At 40.2% G+C, this 21,682-nt stretch overlaps 1 protein-coding gene across 2 annotated transcripts in view; it reads right to left on the bottom strand.

Annotated features, from left to right (window-relative positions):
* Positions 1-7,133: 7,133 nt before the first annotated feature.
* Positions 7,134-21,682, bottom strand: part of LOC136421419 (kin of IRRE-like protein 3) — a 36,908-nt gene continuing 22,359 nt past the window's right edge. Inside the window, exons 2-13 of one of the 2 annotated variants that reach the window (XM_066408715.1) lie at positions 16,117-16,291; positions 15,127-15,266; positions 14,073-14,381; positions 13,569-13,716; positions 13,002-13,132; positions 12,449-12,602; positions 12,105-12,205; positions 11,200-11,514; positions 9,721-9,843; positions 9,375-9,527; positions 8,549-8,736; positions 7,134-8,109 (exon numbers count right to left, since the gene is read on the bottom strand). In XM_066408715.1, coding sequence (XP_066264812.1) covers positions 8,077-8,109; positions 8,549-8,736; positions 9,375-9,527; positions 9,721-9,843; positions 11,200-11,514; positions 12,105-12,205; positions 12,449-12,602; positions 13,002-13,132; positions 13,569-13,716; positions 14,073-14,381; positions 15,127-15,266; positions 16,117-16,291 — 1,970 coding nt within the window. In that variant the 3' untranslated portion in view covers positions 7,134-8,076. The remainder of the gene's footprint in view (positions 8,110-8,548; positions 8,737-9,374; positions 9,528-9,720; positions 9,844-11,199; positions 11,515-12,104; positions 12,206-12,448; positions 12,603-13,001; positions 13,133-13,568; positions 13,717-14,072; positions 14,382-15,126; positions 15,267-16,116; positions 16,292-21,682) is intronic. The other variant, XM_066408722.1, reaches the window with a different exon arrangement.

The following is a 21,682-nucleotide window of genomic DNA, read 5'->3' as shown; positions in this document are numbered from 1 at the left end:
CAAATCAAATTCAAATCATACAAATAGAGTCCATTCCAAGTCACCGCAAGGGTTTATGATAATATTTCTAATAATTTTGAAAAATTTCTAATAGAAGAATATCTGACTGACAATAGTTCTAATTTTTTCAAAAATATTGCATATAGAAATGAATTTATTTGAATTCAATTAGATAATTTAGAAATACTTTGAAAGTAACTGCACAAAAATCTATTTATCTAGAATAATTTCTAAACATCTATGTGACTATTTCACTTCTAGAAATAGTTACAAACAAGAGTTCCACGACCTCATATCTCCATGAACAATTCTATTCATGCAAATGACTTACACATTTGCATAATATATGCTTGGTCATGAACACCTTTATCTGACTTACACATGTTGCAATATTGACAGTCCTATAATTTTTAATTAGATGAATTATGGTGTTTTTGCATTAATTATGCATATTAGGAATTAATCGGTATAATTGGTATCTGTTGATGCTACATTTACCATAAACTACATATTTTACATGTATTTGAGTCTGATAATGGAAAACACTGCAAATATAGATTTTCCTCATTAGCTATGCAAATTAAGTCACAATAAGCATAATTTGCACTATATTATGTATATCTCTATCTAAGCTACCTGCATACTAAGAATCATATTGACAGTCCTATAATTTTGCAATTAGATGAGATATGGTTTTTGCATTAATTATGCAAATTAGGAATTTATTTGCATAATTGGTATCTGTTGATGACACACAAACTACATACGTTACATGTATTTGAGTCTGATAATGGAAAACACTGCACATATAGATTTTCCTCATTTGCTGTGCAAATCAAGTTAAGTCCCAATTAGCATAATTTGCACTTCATTGTTTATATCTCTATCTAAGCTACCTGCATACTAAATATCATTCAAATCCGTTGTTCCTTTGTTCAGTTATTTTCCTTAGAAGATTTCCACAAAAACGCCCCTGCAGTTCCAGAGGAAGCTGCTAGGGGGCCCAAACCTACACCACTTCTTTATTACATCACAAGCTATCTGCCACCCGAAAATCAAGACCACAGCAGGTCAGGTCAAACATACAAAAATTGAAGTTCTGCTGCAGTACCAAGGTCACATACCAGGGGGCCTCAAAATCGACCTGAACTTCGGATTCACAACGCCTGCCCACATACCAAATATCATCGTAATCCATCAATAGGTTCATGAGTTATACTGACTACAGTAGTGCGGAAACACATACTGACAGACAAACAAACAAACAAACACACACAAACAGACATACCCAAAACCATATCTCTATTTTTCATGGAGATAAAAATGGTAGAAAATTGTTAATTAACAACGGTAGGATGGTGATTGTCCCCATAAAGTAGGTGCTAATCTGGCCCTTCCGTCTGCTTTTGTATATGTTTTGATTGCACTGTAGGACATTGTCCTTTGTGCAGAGCATTATTCCCTAAACTTCGCAGGGATGTGTGAATTGCTTTCTTCCGAGCCCTCTGACCCTTTTATAAAGATGTTAATGGTAAAAAAATGGTAAGAAATGGTAGAAAATGGTGAATAATGGTAGAATGCTGATTCCATTATTTAGAAACTATTGTAAATATCATATTCTACATCATGAATATTACTTAAGTTTTAGAAAATTTTAGAAATATTTCTAAATTTGAATGCACATTCAAAATATTTCAAAAGTGTCAAATCTCAAATCAAATAATTACAATAAGTTGCACATATTTTTTTTAATTATGACAATAACAACCCTTGCGGTGACTTGGAATAGACTCTATGGAAACTTTGATGAATCAAACTAGATGCAAATCCAAATTCAATTTTATGTTAATTAGATGTGTCGACATTTATTAACTATTTATCGTACGAACACATTTTGCACCGCTGTTTTTCCTTATCATGAGAAATGAATAAAATTAACATTTTGCAACACCTTTAATCAATTCACGTACACGACGGCTAATATCGACATTGTAGCAAAGTATGATCATCGGTGGTTAAAAGCATTGTGATATTCAAGATATTCAAACCCAGTACAAATCTACAACATTCTGAACTTACAGTTCATTTGATGTGCTAAGTAATTACCAAATCGCAACCATCGCTTTAACCAAGGACATTATATAGGACATATATATAATATTAAGTCCTTGCTTTAAAAGATACATTGAAGACAAGATTAATCAGAATAAAGGCATTTCATGGTGAGTAACCTGTGTTGTAAACCAAACATTATAGGTCAGAGGTCACGCTCCAAGATGGTCGCCTTTTTGTCAGCTGGGGAGTAAGCTCTCTCAATTTCTGCAATATCTTGTGTAATCATTGCAACTAAGGTACTGTTAGATCACCAAAGCATTGGGCATAATATCTACTTACTATAGAAGCATCATTATCCTTCATCTCTTTCTAGATCTTACAAAATTACAAATTCTTTCTTGATTTTCCCCACCCCCTGCATTTGGGGTGGGGGGCTATGTAAATTGTCTGAGAGGCATCCCCAGCTGACTCCTCAAGGCTGAGTCCAGGTAAGCCATCTGGTGCTTTATACTTTACATTTATGTTATGTATAAATACATGCTATTGCTAAGGCTATTTGTGAAACTTATGATGTACTTACAGGTTATATATATGTCAAACTAGCCTAGTCAGCAAAAACTGCCATGACAAATTAGTTCCTACTTACTTACTTAGACCCGCGTAGTTAGACGCTATCTTGTACCACGCAGCAGGCCATAAATGGTGCACCTCGAAATTGTGTTGGTTAATTTTATAAGTGTGTTCAGTGTGTACTAAACCCAGTGAAAATAGCAATTTGACTTGTACGGTAAAACACAGGATCAGTATGTTTATTTCAAGATGTAAACAAACTTGTAAGACTTTGGAAACGTAAACTTAGACAAGCTGTCACTAGGCCTACTTTGCATAACAATGATGACTACCCTGACGGTATTAACATGTTTATGGAGCATAGGGACAGACAATCCAGTCGACACAATAGTGACCTGTTCTGCAACTAAAACAACACTACCGATTAGCATCCATTGCCAAATACATGTACCCTGATTACAATCACTAAGCACGGATTGAACTTTTCTTGAGAATATCAATTACTGATTATTTCAATGCTTGAAGTCTGACCATAACTAGTTCACAGCATGTATGTCAAACTCCGATGATGTATACAAATACTTTCTGTTGCTCTCTTGCTACTGCAAAAATTTATGTGACCTCTGACCTACTGCACCTGGGCAGACGGGGCCCATCAGCCTGGGAAGGCAACCCATCTAAGGGATGGAAACCCTGATCTCAAACCTCCGCTGCCTTGCGGCATACCTGGACACAGGAAAGGCTTCGGGAGAACACCCTGAGGATAAATCCGGAGTCGGAGCCCCGAAGGCAGTTCGATGCTATATACAACATCGCTCTGGCAGCTCCTGCGACGGCACTGGTGCCAAAATGTAGCAGCTCTGCTGTTCCTTTGGACCCATCAGTGACGTGGAGAGGGGGGACATGCTGCATGGGCAACAACTCGTCCTCCATATCATCCCGCCCGGGCTAAAATCCTACCAGACCCTACACTGGAAAGACAAACCCGGACAATACACTGGAGAGGACACTCCAGCTTCGCCAATGGTGTCGACACAACACGGGCAGCAACAGTTACCGGTTTTAAGCCATCGCTCGTTTGGCGTAGAGCGTGTCGCCAGGGGTTGCTACCGACGGTGGGAGGGATCCTCGCGTCCCATTGGACAGCTACCGCCCGCCTCAAGCTGGGCAGCCCCCAGCCAATAAGGTGCTGTCTCGCCACGGTCTACTATCCTCGTGGGGTGTGCGGGGAATAGGATAAACTCCAAAAGGTAGGTCGTCATCTCCGCACCCGGCAACAAAAGACAACAAAAGAGACCAGCTCTAAAACTGGGATGTTGGAACGTTCGAACTATGATGCCTGGCCTTACAGAGAATCTTAAGGACATTGATGATGCCAGGAAGACAGCTGTTATCAATGATGAATTGAGGAGGCTGAACGTGGATATAGCTGCACTTCAGGAAACACGCCTTGCTGACTCAGGCACTCTAAAGGAGCAGGACTACACGTTCTACTGGCAGGGGAAGGGGTGCAATGAGCCTAGGGAGCACGGAGTAGGCTTCGCGGTGAAGAACACCTTACTGAGGATGGTGGAGCCGGGAAGTAATGGATCTGCGCGTCTCCTCACTCTCCGCCTCAACACAACCAAAGGCCTCATCACCCTTGTCAGCGTATACGCCCCGACACTTGCTGCCACCCCTGAAGTAAAGGATGAATTCTACGAGAATCTCACAGCTACCATCAGGAACATTCCCAGTGATGAACAACTAGTCCTCCTAGGTGACTTCAACGCAAGAGTGGGTGACGACCATGAATCCTGGCCAGCATGCCTGGGAAAATTTGGTGTTGGCAAGATGAACGAAAATGGACAGCGAGCGCTGGAGTTTTGCGCATATCACAACCTGTGCATCACAAACTCGTACTTCCAGACCAAGCCCCAACACAAGGTTTCCTGGCGACACCCTCGCTCGAAGCACTGGCACCAGCTGGACCTGATCCTGACAAGACGGACCTCGCTCAAGAACGTGCTACTGACACGTGCGTATCAGAGTGCAGACTGCGATACAGACCATTCCCTGGTATGCTGCAAGTTCAAAATGGAACCGAAGAAATTCCATCACGCAAGACAGCCGGGAAAGCCACGTATCGACATCAGCAGAATGGCTCAACCAGAACTTGTGGAAAAGTTTACTGTTGCTTTTGAGAAGGAAGTTAACAGCAAGCCATCTGGACTGTCTGCGACAAAGAAGTGGAATGATCTGCGATACGTGATGCATCGTACAGCCATGGCTACCTTCGGAAAGAAGACCACACAGTCACACGACTGGTTTGATGCCAAGTCAACAGAGATGGCCCCAGTGATAGAAGCCAAACGTGCTGCTATTGCAGAGTACAAGAGGACACCCAGCGAGAGGAATCTCCACGTCCTCCGAGCCGCAAGGAACAAAGTCAAACAGACAGCCCGACGGTGTGCCAACGAGTACTGGAGCAAGCTTAGTGAAGACATCCATGTAGCTGCCATAACAGGAAACATCAGAGGTATGTATGATGGTATTAAGAGGGCACTTGGACCAACCCAGAGCAAGACAGCTCCCCTTAAGTCCACCACTGGGGAAGAGATCACAGACAAGAAGCTACAGATGGAGAGATGGGTGGAGCACTACTCGGACCTCTACTCCAGGCAAAACACTGTGTCCCCCTCAGCCCTCGACGCCATCGAATGTCTGCCAACCATGGATGAACTAGATGCTGAGCCAACCTTGGATGAGCTCAACAAAGCCATCGACAGCTTGTCCACAGGAAAGGCACCAGGCAGTGACGCAATCCCGCCCGACCTACTCAAACACTGCAAGACCGTCTTACTGCTCCCGCTACACGAACTTCTCTGTCAGTGCTGGAAGGAAGGTGCAGTCCCACAGGACATGAGAGATTCCAAGATTGTCACCCTCTACAAAAACAAGGGAGAGAGAAGCGACTGCAACAACTACCGGGGAGTCTCACTACTCAGCGTGGTCGGCAAGGTATACGCGAAAGTTGTACTAGCCCGTCTACAACGGCTTGCTGAACGTGTCTACCCCGAGTCGCAGTGTGGATTTCGCGCCAACAGATCGACGATCGACATGATCTTCTCCCTCCGTCAGCTGCAAGAGAAGTGCAGGGAACAGAACATGCCCCTGTACATAGCATTCATCGACCTCACCAAGGCGTTCGACATGGTTAGCAGAGACGGCCTCTTCAAGATCTTACCCAAGATAGGCTGTCCACCAAAGCTACAGAGCCTCATCGAATCCTTCCACACCAACATGAAGGGGACAGTACTGTACAGTGGCAACCTGTCTGAGCCATTTGACATACGCGGCGGTGTAAAACAAGGTTGCGTTCTGGCCCCCACGCTGTTCGGGATCTTCTTCGCCCTGCTCCTGAAGCAAGCCTTTGGAACAGCAACAGAAGGAATCTACCTCCGCACAAGATCCGACGGCAGACTCTTCAACCTCAATCGCCTCAAGGCCAAAACAAAGGTAAGGGAAGCCCTGATCAGAGATCTACTGTTCGCTGATGATGCCGGACTTGCAGCTCACACAGAGCAGGGACTCCAGTCTTTGATGGATCGCTTCTCCAGGGCATGCAATGACTTTGGTCTGATCATCAGCCTTAAGAAGACAGAAGTGCTGGGCCAGGATGTAGAAGCACCCCCGGCCATCACCATCGGTGACTATGAACTGAAGGCTGTGAACCACTTCACATACCTCGGATCCACGGCGAGCAGCAATCTTTCCTTGGACAAGGAGATCGACAAGAGGATTGGAAAGGCAGCAACTACACTCGCCCGTCTCACCACCCGAGTGTGGGAGAACCCCAAACTCTCTGTCAAGACAAAGATGGCCGTGTACAACGCATGCGTTCTCAGCACACTTCTCTATGGGAGTGAAACGTGGTCGACTTATGCCAAGCAGGAGAATAGGCTAAACGCCTTTCACATGAGGTGTATGCGCCGTATCCTTGGCATATCATGGAAGGACAAAGTGACCAACACCGAAGTGCTGTCCCGCGCCGGCCTCCCCACCATGTTCACCCTGCTCAGGCAGCGCAGACTTCGCTGGCTAGGCCACGTCCGTCGCATGGGGGATGGACGAATCCCCAAAGACCTTCTCTACGGAGAACTGATCTCAGGAAAGAGACGTACCGGGAGGCCACAGCTGCGTTTCAAAGATGTCTGCAAGAGGGACTTGAAGGCTCTAGATATTGATACGGAGCACTGGGAGGACCTTGCAAGTGACCGTTCCAGGTGGAGATGCACACTGTTCAGACAGCTCAAATCAGGAGAAGTCAGACTGATGCACAGCGCAGAAGAAAAGCGGATCCGCAGAAAAGAGCTTTGCAACAGAACTGAGCCAGCTTACAGATGTGATTTTTGTGGCAGAGACTGCCACTCTCGTATAGGGCTGTTTAGCCATAGTCGATGCTGTAGGGCTGTTGTGAATTAGGATTTTACCATGGTCAATACTGACCGACGGAGGCCATATAAACCAAACATTAAGTTTCTTAAGAAAGGCACATAGAGCTGGTACTATAATCAACTAATCTGAAGTATCACAGCCTACCTACTGTTACTTAGTCACCCTGCAAAACACCGTAATACTTTGGTATTAGTAAATGACAATGCGCTATCGTTACGTAGTATTGCTAATATAACGTCCATATGGCATGTTGGATTTGAATACATTTCTTGTATATTAGCATAAATTCGTGAATCTCATTATGGAAAAGGTTTAACTGTTCTCAAGCTAAACAATATCCACCGGGGCGGGAGGCCATGTTGACTTCCACCAAACGTTGACTCATTGCTGACGCCAAACAAACGAAATATTCAGGGAAATTGAGTCAGGGAGATGATTAACAAGACTGGATGATTTAGTCGAATTGGGGGACTTAGAGAACAGTTCAATCGTTTCCATAATATATTCCATGCGTTGTTTTTCTATGCCGTAGCCGAAGACACAGAGTAGGTATAGACAGCAACATTTGTACCCTTTATCTCATGTTCATTTTTTTTTTAATTCCTACAAAACTAAACATCATTTTTTCACGTCATGCCTTACACCCAGGGGTACTTGTAACGATGGATTTGGTTTGTTAAAACAATACAATAGAATTAAGAGGATAAAATGTAAAATATATCAAGCATCACATGGTTATGTGATCTTATTGACAATAAAAGTAATTCGGTTTAGACGGCCATGGAATGTCCCTGTTGACAAGCCCTGATTTAACCAATGCAAAGAGACGTATAATATGATTTATAGTTGGATTTGTATCATGCCAGGCCGTGTTCACAAGATCTGTTCATCACAATTGTGCGGTGTCTTACAAAAACCGCAAACTGCCTTGCTGTCACGGACAACTCATGCTTAGCCTGTGTCAGAACTCACTTTACTATTTTTCCTCCATTTATTTTAAAAATGTTGACATGACTAAAAGAGGTCAACAGCATCTGCCCAGCCGTCCTGAAATGATGAAAGAAACACTAATAGAAGGTGAAACATGAGAAGACGCGTAACCTTCATGATATTTTCAAGACAGTATTTAGAACATGATGCATTTCCAATTCTACTAGATAGGTATAAGATAGTAATACAAATCCCCTAATGAAAAAAATAGGTTTATTTTCAAACAATTTTCATCAAGAACAAGTATGGTATCTTAGGAAACAAATGAAGATTGCATTTCCGAAGTGTTGTTACATAACATTATTCTAGCAAAGTAATTTCATGTGTAGGGTGAACGGAAATTTGAAGCAGTTTGATAGAATTAAAAAGAATATCGAAATCATTTCCTAGATGAACAGGAAGTTTGATTCGTGGCATTGTACATAAAACTACGAGTGCCTCAGTCAACTGATATTGCATACTAATATCATTTTGCATTCTATTTTAAGTTACTTACGTGCTGCACGGGGAGTCGCTTCTCTTTTGTTTGCCTGTAGTTCCCCACATGTGAATGGATGACTGGATTGTGGTGGGCACCTCTATTGTACGCAGACCCGTGAATTTGTTTTCTTTGTGGTCTATTTTCGTCGCTGTAAATTTTTCTTCTCTCCGTGTCAGCATGTACTGGGTTCTGCATGGCCGAGTCTTTTAAGAATGAACAAGCAAAAAGATCGCCAATAAGTAAACAAACCATATTGCAATCTGAGCTATGATCAACACTTGGTTTGCATTTGCTTACTACATTCCCGCACAGAGAAACAAACAAAAATGGTATTTGCATAACATGTTAATCCTAACACATGTTTGACAAGTTCTTACACGTATTGTTTTTTTTTTATATGGACGGAAGATAATGTAAATAACCATAAAAATCACCGCTAACAATCCGTCGTTTTTTTCTCCCACAAAAGTTAATCCCGACGAACTGGAATTAATTTACAGTTTACTAGTGATAGTTACAAAAAAAAGTTTCAAATTTGCAGCTATGTCTGAATTTATCAAATTCCAGACATAAACATTGATTTAAAGCAATTTTTAAAGTAAAATACATGTCTTACATGCCTACCCTTAAATGTACATGTATTATCATTCCTGTATCAAATGGCACATTGAAACTAGACTTAAAAAGCGACATGTTTTAATAGCACCGTTTTATTGCATTTTCCATAGACCTAATGTTTCAAAGATAAACAAATTAATACATTCAGCACGTGTAGTTATCAAATATAAAGACATGGTGATTAAAAGTATGCCGATATTGTATAAACTTATCAATCGCTTACGATGGTAAGATATGTTAATTGCGTAGGGGTCCTTCTCCGCCCAATGTGGTCTTTCAGGTCTGATGTTGCCAGCAAAGTCTTCCAGCTCCATTATAACTGTCGTTTGTTTTGGAAGAGGCGGATGCTTGTTGTCATCTGGTACGTGGACGTCTCCTAAAGAACAAAGTTGTCTCAGGCGTAGTGCTATTCAATTAACTAACAACCAACATACCAACCAACAAAACACTTTACTAACCTACGCATCAACCAACAAACTAACTGACCAACCAACTAGATCAACTTACCACATCTTAACAAACCTCACCGAAAACTTAACCTTCTTGTCAAAGGTGGTTTTGATATTTACCTGTTTTCATCTTACAGCAAACACAGCCCCATTTCCTGGCTATGCAGATCCCAGCCACCACAGTGAGGAAGATAGACACAACAAGAACTCCTGTCACTACTGCTATGACGAATACAGGTGGACCTATAGGAACAAACATGAGATATATTGTTTTAGAATTAAGCCACAGTATTTTCGGTGTCAGCTTATATTCACTGCGGTTTAAGAACAAATAAAAAGCCTGTAAAAGCCCATTTTAGCAATAAGAAGGTTCCGCATGCAAAGCGACAAAATAGGCATGCAAAGCGAGAATCGTTGTAGGTAATGCATTTTAGGTGAAGCCCCCAACCCGTAAACAGTTATTGTCTAGAACATGCCTTATATCAAGACGTGTTTTGTTTATGTTACAAGGGCCTTCCCGCATGGCATATCAAGCTACGGTCACATTTAACTCACGTCGTACCTTCGATGGGAGGTTATTCCGTCATGACAGCGCCGTACGTCGTACGTTTGGGAAAAACCGGGTGCAATAGTTAAGACATACAAAGTCGTGGTCACATATATCGTAGGTACCTGACGCTACAATTTGTTTTTTTTTCGGCTTAAATTGTGCTTTCTTCCTGAGGGATAATACAGCTGATCTGCCATTTTCTTTCCCGGGGCCATCTGCAAACTGTTCTCTCGGCAAACTGAAAATAAAGACAGGATATGACTGAGGTCTGATCTGATAATGAACCCACGTGTATACTGCATGACTGTTTCAAAATTTTATCCAGTTGCTTGAGTAACTATTTTTGGCGTATCTAATTACCTAGATGTTTAACCTTCATCAACCCACGTGTATACAGTCATCAAATAATTTTACGTGCGATTAGCCTGTGACTTGCCTGCGATTGACCTAGGTACTCATCGTAAAAACCATCGTACGATGTACCTACGATTTATGTGACCACGACTTTGTCTATTGCACCCGGTTTTTCCCAAACGTACGGCGTACGGTGCTGTCATAACGGAAGATACCCCCATCGCAGATACGACGTGAGTTTAATGTGACCGTAGCTTAACCTACAATGCAGTTCGACGCGCATCCTTGCATAGAACAATTAACCTTTTAGCTTAATACCACTGAAGCGTAAACACAGAAACAATTAAATTGATTTTATAAACGAAAAGTATTATCATTCTAAAGTGTTCAATATAATAAAATGTGTTGGTGCCTAGAACACCATGAAGTGTATTTAAACGCAGCGATGCATGACCCTTGCTTGATGTATAACATATAGAAACTGGGGACTAGAATTAACTGCGAGGGTGAAGCCAAAACTTATGACATGTTATTCTGTTACACATACCATTATTGAACCTGGCATTCGACTAACTGTGGGCACCCACCAAGACAAACACATAAACAAACAGACCGACAACAATATCTTGGTTTTCATCAATCTTCAGCTCTGACCAGCGAGAATTGCTGGTCAATACAAAAACCCATCCACATACCTTCAACCAGTACATTAAATCCACGACTGTCGGTTCCAAACATGTTCTGTGCTGTACATATGTACTCCCCGGCGTTGCTGGTACTGACAGGGTCTATCACAAGTATACCGTCCGCGCCCATATCTGTGGTCCGGCGGGTCAAGTCCAGACCACTGAAAGTATTCCTACTGAGAACAACTTCTTGACCGTTAATACTTCTCCAAGACCACGTGATGCTTTCGGGAAGGGGATCGGCATTTACCTCGCATAGAAGAGTGAAAGAACTTCCCTGCGATGTTCGTAGAGTATCAGGACCTCCTAGAATGGCTGGTCTACCTTAGAGTTTGGAACACAGTAAACACGTGTACATGAAAAAAAACGTGATAGAGTTAACATCGCTTTACAGACAGCGGATTAAATCAATGATGAACAACTACAACGGCTTTCCTAGTCCATCGTTTTTAATGTATCACTATTTTACGTCATGAGAAAATATATATCAATGTCTGACGTCGTCAGTGCATTTAGAGGGCAACCAACTCATAATATAAGCCATGATGATCATCTCACAGAGGCGTATCTCACAGAGGCGTAATCATAACAATGTATCATTTAGACGGGAATGTACATAATGCAAACGAAAGGAAATAATCCTAAACATAGAATTCATGAATTGGAAAAAAGAACGAATAAAGATTAAAAACAATGTAACGTCAATGTTAAATGGTTCTTACCTATTTTATATACAGGCCCATTCTGAAAGACCGTCTGGTTTCATTACTTCGTATTATAGACATTGAGCTAAGGTGATATATTGGATGATATTGTGTCTGTTTTTTGATTCGTGATAGAAGAGGCTTCTTTGGCGCAAATGATATATAATAGCATAATATCACTGGTATAATGTAACTGAGAACTGTACCTACCAATGACATCAACGACGGTTCGCTTAACGGTAGCTGAAAACCCCAGACTCTCTGCCACACATTCGTATTCTCCTTCTGTCTGGTAATCTGATCTGGAAAAACTACGTAACAGAATGTGAAAAAAATACTAGTAAAATAAAACTGTGGGTTCGTTCCGAAATTCTGGTGTTTGAACACGTGCATATATTTACATGTACATTCATACTACATTTGAGACCATGCTTAAAACATCTGATGATACAGTTTTTTTTGGCTTGATTTCCATATATTTGAAGGCACTTAAAATATCATATCACTCTTCAATTGAGTATGTTGAGGCAGTAAGAACATGTAGCAAACAATACCTTAAAGGATTGTTGAAGTACAAGTTTGTGTTCGTTCTTCGCCATCTAATGTGAGGCTTGGGGTTCCCTTCTGCTTTGCATTCCAGAGAAAAGTCTGACTTGCCAAAAAGCACATTCACTTTTTCGTCAAAGGTTTTTTGGATGGTCGGAGGATCTAAGATAAACACACAACACGATATAGGTCTATGATAACCTGGTGGTGTGGTCAAAACCGTATTTTCATTAAATAATCGTAGAGTGAAACCAAACACTGTAGCAGTATCATCATAGTTTAAACAACAGATAAATTTGTGCAGAGTCTATGTGTGACGTCGCTCAGTGTAATATAACAAGCTATTGTCCTTACGCGTGTGTGCGAAGCTTGTAATAGCGGTTTATCGGCTATATAACAATAAATATGATGACAGTTTGGTAGTTTCCGAAAATCATAAATCTCTACGTTTTCATGTCACTTTTTTGTGATCAATCATAAGACGTTCAGATTATCTCTGCTGAAGGGGACTTCAAATGATATATGATAACAACCATATCAGATACGTAGAACAGTTTTTACTTGAATTGTTCTTACACAAAACATCCAGTGAAATGGTGGCTGAGTCAGCAGGACCGACACCGTTGTCTGCTTGGCACTGGTAAATTCCGGTGTCACTTCGAGATACTTTCGTCAGTAGAAAAGACCAGTTGCTGTTAATGGAGCCAACGGAAATTATTAGAAGCAATTCAAGAGAAAGGGAAGTGGTGTATATCAGATGTAGTTTATCTTAGTGTAGTATGAAAGAGTAAAGGATAGACGAGGGAAAATGCTTGTACTGTAAATCAGAGACTGCTACACAAGAGTAATTAGAGTCGATCGATTAGAAACATCAATATTGACTACATAATATGATTGTAAGTACATTGTTTGCAATCAGTTACAGCGTTCCTGAAAACCACACATTGATCAGGTGTTCGATTACTGAAATTCAAAGTCGACATAAAAATCGGGACTGTTGTTCAATTAAAAGATGTCATGATTGATCTTGGCAAAACCGATTGTCATCCAAACCATACAATCGAGTCCGTTTAAAATCAATTTTCATATATCAAGTAGCTTAATTAATGCATCATGTTTAATGTATACCTTTCTCTTCCTTTGATTGGCAAAGGACCATCTAGTTTTTTCCACCTAACGATGGTACGAGGATTGCTGTCAACAAAACAGGTAAGGTTTGTGAATGTGCCCTCCTTCACACTCCACAGGGTCTGGACAGCATAAACTGTAGGCGAATCTGGAATATCAAAAAAAGAACGTGCGATCATATAAACCATGTATTTTAGATATGCTTTTTTTATTTTTCCTGACGTCCATTATATACCATATGATATACTGTGGGCGTTGCGAAATGATTTTCCATGATTATGAATGCAAAATACTTCAACTGAATTTTGGTTATCGAATTTCAAAATATGTATTATGTATTAAATCATATTTTAACCTACATACAACCGCCGATGCTGACAATAACGATACAAGAAAGTGTTTAACTCTAGCTTTTTGTTTTCCGCTTCGACACATATAAAATCTGCAAGACTACCTCATCTGTGCGTACAGTATCTTACGAAACGTTCATTTTTCCATACTCACATTTGACGTCTAATATTAACGAAGCTACACGCGGTTTCACCAGATTCTGAAACCCTTGGTCTGCTTTGCAGGACATATTTACTCCGTTATCCCACTTAGCAACAGCAGGTATCGTTAAGTCTTGTATGACCTCTCCATTGTCTAATGTCCTGCTCTGTACAAATGTGTCGTCTACAGGAACTGTGCCGTTATTCCAGGTGAGTTTAGGAGGCGGCAGACCACCTCTGGAGCGACAGCTAATGTGCAAGGACTGTCCAACCGCTACAGATCTGCGGTTGGGAATTATCTCTGGTGGTTCAACAGGAGGCACTGCAGAATGTAGAACAACATTGAAGGAGAAGACTTTCTCCAAATCTGATATGTAAACAATGTGAATCAAACTGAAATCATACTTATAGTTTGCCCTAATATGTTAACATAGTCGGAGTTTTAAGGGGTTCTTTTACAGTCATTTTATGAAAAACATAAGAAAATAATTTTGTCCAAAGATGAAAAATAAACAACAGGTTTAAATGCTTCCAGATTAATATCATATTGATTGAACTGCGCATTACAATAACAAACATATACAAGTAACGGTAAAACAAATTTGAAAGCACAAGCGGATATCCTTTATCTAGGCTAAGCATAGTCTTTACAATTAACAAGTCAGACCACGTTTGACAACAATACACATATTCTCATGTTTTTATTATATAACCACGATAAGAATAGATGTAGGTGGTAAAATGTAGTCATCTAGCCTTTTGAGGTCGTAAGGGCACGGTATTGGAAGTTAAGTCGGGCCCATTGGAATACGAGACCTATTCCTCTTCTTCCACCGCCTTTAACCTCGTTAACTAAAGTCAGGTACCCACATTTACACATGGGTGGAGTGCTGAAAGCCGTGATAAGTGCTTTTCCCAAAGATGAAACGACTAGCAGAGAACGCCAGAAAGCCAACCTGTGAGCTCTAAATCTCTCGTCTCCTAGCCTAGTCATTCGGTCATGCAACGCCGCGCAAAACATGAATATTTGAATTCGCACAGGCAACACTGCAAACCCAAACACTTACCAATGACTGTCAGTCTTGCATCAACGGCCTCTCCGGCGGAGAAGGTGCTACATCTGTAAACCCCGTCATCCTCCAGTTGTACATCCCGGATCTCTAGGTTAAATTCTCCAAAATCCGCGTTAGAATCAACAACCGAGTATCTAAAGATAAACGTAAAAATTGTCGTAAATGATGACTTGTAATTGTTCTATCTTGGTATTTTGAATAGCTTGATTTAGAGACACCATAATGTGATGATAGACAGTGTTCTTGTTACTGCGGGATTTCTTATCATTGTGATTAAATACAGCCTAATATGGCGTTAATTGACAAGTGACCTTTTCAAATCAACAAATAAGTCTCGTTTATAGATGACCTTTTAAATGTCAATAAATAATGAATGTTTGAAAAGGCTAAGCCAAACTTGATATAAATGTTCACGTGAGGTTTATTCCACTACACCCGATTTTCACGACCCTACCAATCAGATAGCTAGAGTATGGCATTTCCAACATTTAATTTGCACTGCACATTGCAAGTACTCTATAGAGCACAATGCTAGAAATTGATGGATTAGCCTTGGCTTTATGCATGAGCTCGATGCATTAAAATTATAATTTTACTTTGAAGTAGCAATAAGTTCAATTCACATATCGCTTTTTTTTAGATGTGCTCATTATTCATCCAATTGCGATCTCCATTTGTGTGTGACCTTTAACTCTAATTCTAAAAGAAACAGTATACTTAATAATGCGCATGGTGATTAAGATACAAAAGCGGAGATCCTCAGCTTCTAAATTGTGTGGCCAAGTTTTTGCATATAAAGTTTGATCATACATGCATGGTAGAAACAAATCATAACTAAGCCATGCATTCGCGAGGTTCCAATCGCATATTCACAGGGAAAATTCGCGTCAAATTCTATCAAATACAAACATGTACATTTTGTTCGAAAATGCTGTTGTCAAGGGCTTAGATATGGTTAAAATACATTATCTTGATAATCTTCACCTTGTGTAGCGTTTATGCACATTTCTTCCTTTAGAGATGTGTTGAAAGTCGGGCGGTCCAAACCAGTTTACAACGTCTTCTATCTGCAAGTCGTCAAAAGAACATCTGAGCTTCACCGTCTGACCCAGCAGAGCTGCCGTGGGCTGAGGGGCCGCCCTGTAGGTCGCCGCATCAACTACAGACACATCAAAATAGAACGGTCATTTATCACACACAGGGACAGAATAGAACACTACTCACAGAACACAATAGAAGCTCCTAGGGGGTCGAAACATCTTTCTATGCTCAAGAGCTATCTACCACCCTAATATCTTGGCCATAGCTGGTCCAGTACACGAGATACAAAAAGCTGGGGCCATGGGGCCAAAAATCGTCATTGACTTCTTCGTTTCCAATTCCAACCCACATTACAAATACTATCACAATAAATCCAGAGGTTCTTGAATTATGATGACCACATATCAAGAAACAGAAGCACACACACACACGCGCACACACACACACACACACACACACACACACACACACACACACACACACACACACATCTGCATACGTTTCTTACGAGTTAGTGTCCATAACATGTTCAGCCGTTTTTTCCAGTTAGATTGTGTTCGGTTTGCCACTTCATTCTGGTGACGCTGAGGAAGAGTGGCGGATGTTACTCGTAACGTTCGGAAGTAAATCTCCAGTTGTAGAGTTTAAATTGTCTTTATATATTGTTTACATGGATGCCTAATCTCATAAAAATATAATGGGGGATGCATCAGGATAGATGATATTATGAGGTCATTTAAAACACAGCAGGGCAACTGTCTATCTCTCAGCTCAAGCGATTGGTCATGTGAGTGCATACCCCGTAAAAAGTTTATCAGGCTGGTTGTACAATACATCATTTTGTAGTCCCTTTACTTCACAACCAGTTATTTCACGTCACTGGGTATCAGTCTGTACATGACTGAAAGAGAAGACTAAGATTGCAGACGAACAATGTTAGCCCCTATATTGTACTAGAATGGTTTTCACCACATCCCTGCTAATAAGGCATAGGGAAAACACGTTGTGTGTCAGGTTACCCAACCGACTCTAGCACAAACCTGCCCACTCTAGCCGATTTTCCGTCAACACAACTCGATCGCTAGCAAGGAACATACAATTTGCGACCTGACATCTGAGTGATGAACAATCAAAACAGGATCTAAGACGTCTTGCATATTTTCTTGCAGACTTCCTTATTTATCAGTTTGTAAACAGAGGAAGGCTTTGAACAATCTATGTAGAGATGTGCAGTAAATATTTTAGTTCTTTGTTCATTCATTTGGCATTAATATACTCATACTGTATGTATACGTCTAAGGTAAGGTAAGGTAAGGTAAGGTATGAATATAATCTGATGTTGAAAATACCAGTGTCCCGATGCATTTCAGTGTATTTGTTGGATCACTTCGATCGAAATCTAAAAAAAGATCTAAAACAGAGAGAGAATCCTAACCTACCAAATGAATCCTAAACATCTCAGGCTATAACAAAAGACATAACATTTTTTGACACTAATTGCCCGAAGTGGCAAGATGTAACATACTCCAATTATATCCAGAAATGCGTCAATGTGATGTGACAAGGAGAGGCGATACATAAAGCACTGAAAAATGCTACACGCAATGTTTCCAAGATCTTGGCAGAGAAAATGTCAGTGTTGTGTAAATGTAGTATGATGTATTGATTGAATATGTCAGCCAGCAAGATTGGTGGTAACAGGTAACAGGACACCTTTGCATGTAGTCACTGAATATGCTATTGATTGATGATGGTTTCCATCAGACTACATTGTGTTAAACAAACCAGCATGCTAAAGAGGACCTCGGACAGACATGCCTTGTTTTTCCCATAGATATACAAAGGAAAAGAACTCGCGTGAGGTTGCAAGATGCACGACATGACAAAACATCTTTTAGAAAGCCCGATTGCAACCGGATGTTGTGAATAGCGGCATCTGATGTAGAACCCAGTAGATGATGATTATGATTGACGATACAAAGGTTGAATACCATCACTTTTAAGCATTGCTGCATGCTGAATGAAGCTCGGTTCTCAAAATCTTCACGTAGAGTGAAAATGTCCATAAAGAGTATCACTCACGTGTCCCCAGGTCATGTACGCTCTACTATCCACTGAATCCTAAAAACACGACTGTACGTTCTCCTACGGCTGTATTTCATGAAGGTGTGGATGATTCATTTTGTGATTGTGGGGCTGATAAATGCAATGTCGTTAATGAATCGTTTTATAGACAATCATTACGATAATCTCTCCGTGGTGATAAAGGCATTGCTTGTAATAATGTCAATTCTTTACGATAGGAATAACGTAGCTATATGCTAAATTCAAAAGCATTAAAGCCCCACTATGTAAGATTTTGGCGCAAAAACTCAAAATATTCTTGTGAACAAATCTTAATGTGAATGGCAGGTACTGACATGTACAACCCCTTTTCAGGATTGGTAACATATCCTTTTCAGCATATTTTCTTCATTATTTCGTCTATTTTTGGTGTTTGTGAACTGCACAAAAACAAAACAAAAACTCCCGGACACCACCTCAATAGTAGATAAACAACAGCATCCCAGTGCACTGGAGGACCCCCATGGTGGTCTAATCACTTAGGCACACTTTAGACTGCCAGATGTCATGAAGCTCTTCTTCTTTGGAAAAACTCATATCTTTTTCCAAGAGGGTAGAATTCCACTATTAATTTATTCTAGAGAGTCTACTTTGTTTTTGAAGGGTATCAATAAAATGTGGTTATTTTCCCTTCAAAACTGTAAGAACACTGGTAAGGATGATTTTTTTACAGAAACTGTTGAACTGTAAACAGGCACCCTACTGGGCAGTCAGCCTGATAAGAAGTACAGAAGTAAATGTGTGGCCATGTGTTGGTTTCACACTGTGTGTTGTTTTGGATGGAGGATAACAGTTTTTTAAAGTTGTTTGTATGGTGCAGTAATGTTGTAACCTCCCTCCCTGAATATCGGTAAGCAATTCTATAGAGTTGATCAAGCTTGCTATGCAAAGAAACGGTAGGAAAATCTACTTTCTGTATTGGCCTAAAACTACATAGTGGGGCTTTAACTGCTGGAGGAAAACAGCTGATCAAATCTAACATATTTCTGTAAGACAGTTAAACTTCAGTTCTTAAAAAAGGAGCAACATTCTTTTGTTAGTCAGTTTCTATCGGGATGTGTCGTGTATATTTTTACTGCGTCATACTTCTTATCCATTGAAATAACATGACCTGCAATGTGACATACCAACTGCTGAATACGGTACCACCCTATCCATCCAACGCATTCTTATATCATCTTTTACATGTGACTGGAATCACCACTCGAAATCTTATCACTATAAGAACATTTCCTCGAACAATTCATCGGCTGATATCATACCAAATGATACACGCATCTTTGATATTCATCAGAGCAAGGATCTTTATCTACAATATGTATCGCATAGTAAACATTCCTTGTCATTTGATACGCACCAAAAAACGGCTTAGAAAGGCATTGTCTGAAGCACGAATTAGATCATATTTTAGCTATTACTCGCCGTTATTCAGATCACTTCTAGATCCATGTGCAAGTTTTTTAACCAGTCGCACATCAGCAAAGTTGAACCAAAATTCAATATGAAATGCAAAATGCACAGATTTGACCAACTTACAACTAGTCTTATAGTTATAGCAATTAAACTACTCCATTTTTCTAAACATTATATTTTACTTTCTTTGTTCATTCAAATGAATAAAACATAGACATGCAAGCATAAGGTACATCTACTGAAATCAATCTTGACAGTAGCTTGCTCATTATCAAATTCCATTTAAGAAAATATAACAACGGACTTGACTTTGTTGAATGAATGGTATGTTTATTATCTTATGTTTTCTGTTATACCACGCTAAAACGCTGTGTCAGTCCAACATAACCAGCTGTTGTTCTCTGGTCACAAGCTCTTTCAAGATTGGTAACATATTACACTGCATATGTGTACCGCAGAGAAGTAAACATTAAACGAAAAAAAAATTGAATTAGATACAACAGTGCATATTGCTTTCATTTGATTTGATGGAAAATACTAAAGCATTGTTGATTACTAAATGAATAACAATAACAACATAGACTAAAATGTAATGATACTTAAAATAAAGTAAAATTTGCTTCAAGCAGCTCAGCAGTACCTAAAATAGAAAGAAAAAAGAATAGCTCGCCTGAAAAGTTTACGTCCATTCCTCATCTCAAAACGTTTGCTTATAGAAGTCAATTTAACTGCTTATCTGTCTCGTTACAAGTTTTACAGACTGAAATAGAAGGGAAAATGACCCTTGCTCTCTTTGACACGTCCTGTTCAGCAATGCGAACCTGCTGATTTGTCAGAGACATCCCCAACGCGCCTGTGATCCAAAGGTCAGTGCAGCAAGGCCATGATGTCCTCTAACTAGCATGAAATTTGGACGACTCTTCACTTGAGCATCAGCATATCTCAAAGGCCTCATCTTAAAATGGTTTATTTGACTGGAGATCAGAGGTACAGCTGCGATCTCCAGGGCCATGGCTCTCGGCAAAACTACTTTTCGTAGGTTAAAACGCTAAACCTAAGTGTGAAACTAAATCCTGTCAGAGGTAAATTATATTGAATTCATCGTAGTTTGCTACAAAAGAGAAAATGTAGACTTCTCTTCTGTTAATCACCTTCCATAATTTGATAGAAATAGGAGAACATTTATATGTCAGAATTTGAAAATATAAAAGCCACAATTACAAACTATATGTATTTCTTTGGGGTTTTTTAAGTTGTTGATCCCAGTACAAACTAACGTGTTCAAACAGAGACGCGTCATTTGTGTGTTAATAAGGCCCCACCTGTACAAATACGGGACGATGATACCATTCATTTCAAGATACAGAAACAAGACAATACATATCTTCTTTTTAGATCCGGGGTAAAGAAGTGTAAACATACATGACAATGCATTCTAAAAGGCTGTAAAGGATATATTCAGATACAAAGCACAAACCAACAAGTGTAACAAATAGTAGAACCCTGTTGTATAAAACAATACATCTCTTTATCTATCGCTGGGGAGATATATGATAACTCTCTGACCACAAGAACAGAAGATTTAGTGGTGGGAAATTTACTGCTAATGAAAGTGCCCACCTAGCATGTTGGCTATACATTTGTGCAATCCCCATAAAAGGTGATCTAGGTAAGGTTTAACTCACCGCGAGAGATTGCCACAGCTGGTTATATTATGTCTTCTTGAATAAAAAGTAGGTAGAGGCAACAAAATGAGCATCGTATAGTCGTGTGTTGTGGATGGCGCGTTCGGCATTGTGTTAGGCTTTCGATATCGTACTCAGACTAATTGTCATGATTATCTCTATAACAAACCAAGAACCACGCTCGTACATCCAACGTAAATTCCTTTCATATATACATATTGTAATGAGTGTGTTGAATCGGTGTAGGTTTGGACCGCAGCTAGCTTACCCTGAAAGTGGAATATAGA

The sequence above is a fragment of the Branchiostoma lanceolatum genome, chromosome 1, assembly GCF_035083965.1.
Source record: "Branchiostoma lanceolatum isolate klBraLanc5 chromosome 1, klBraLanc5.hap2, whole genome shotgun sequence".
NCBI classification, from domain to species: domain Eukaryota; kingdom Metazoa; phylum Chordata; class Leptocardii; order Amphioxiformes; family Branchiostomatidae; genus Branchiostoma; species Branchiostoma lanceolatum.
The sequence above is the reverse complement of the archived record's forward strand: the minus strand, read 5'-3'. Positions and strand labels throughout refer to the sequence as shown.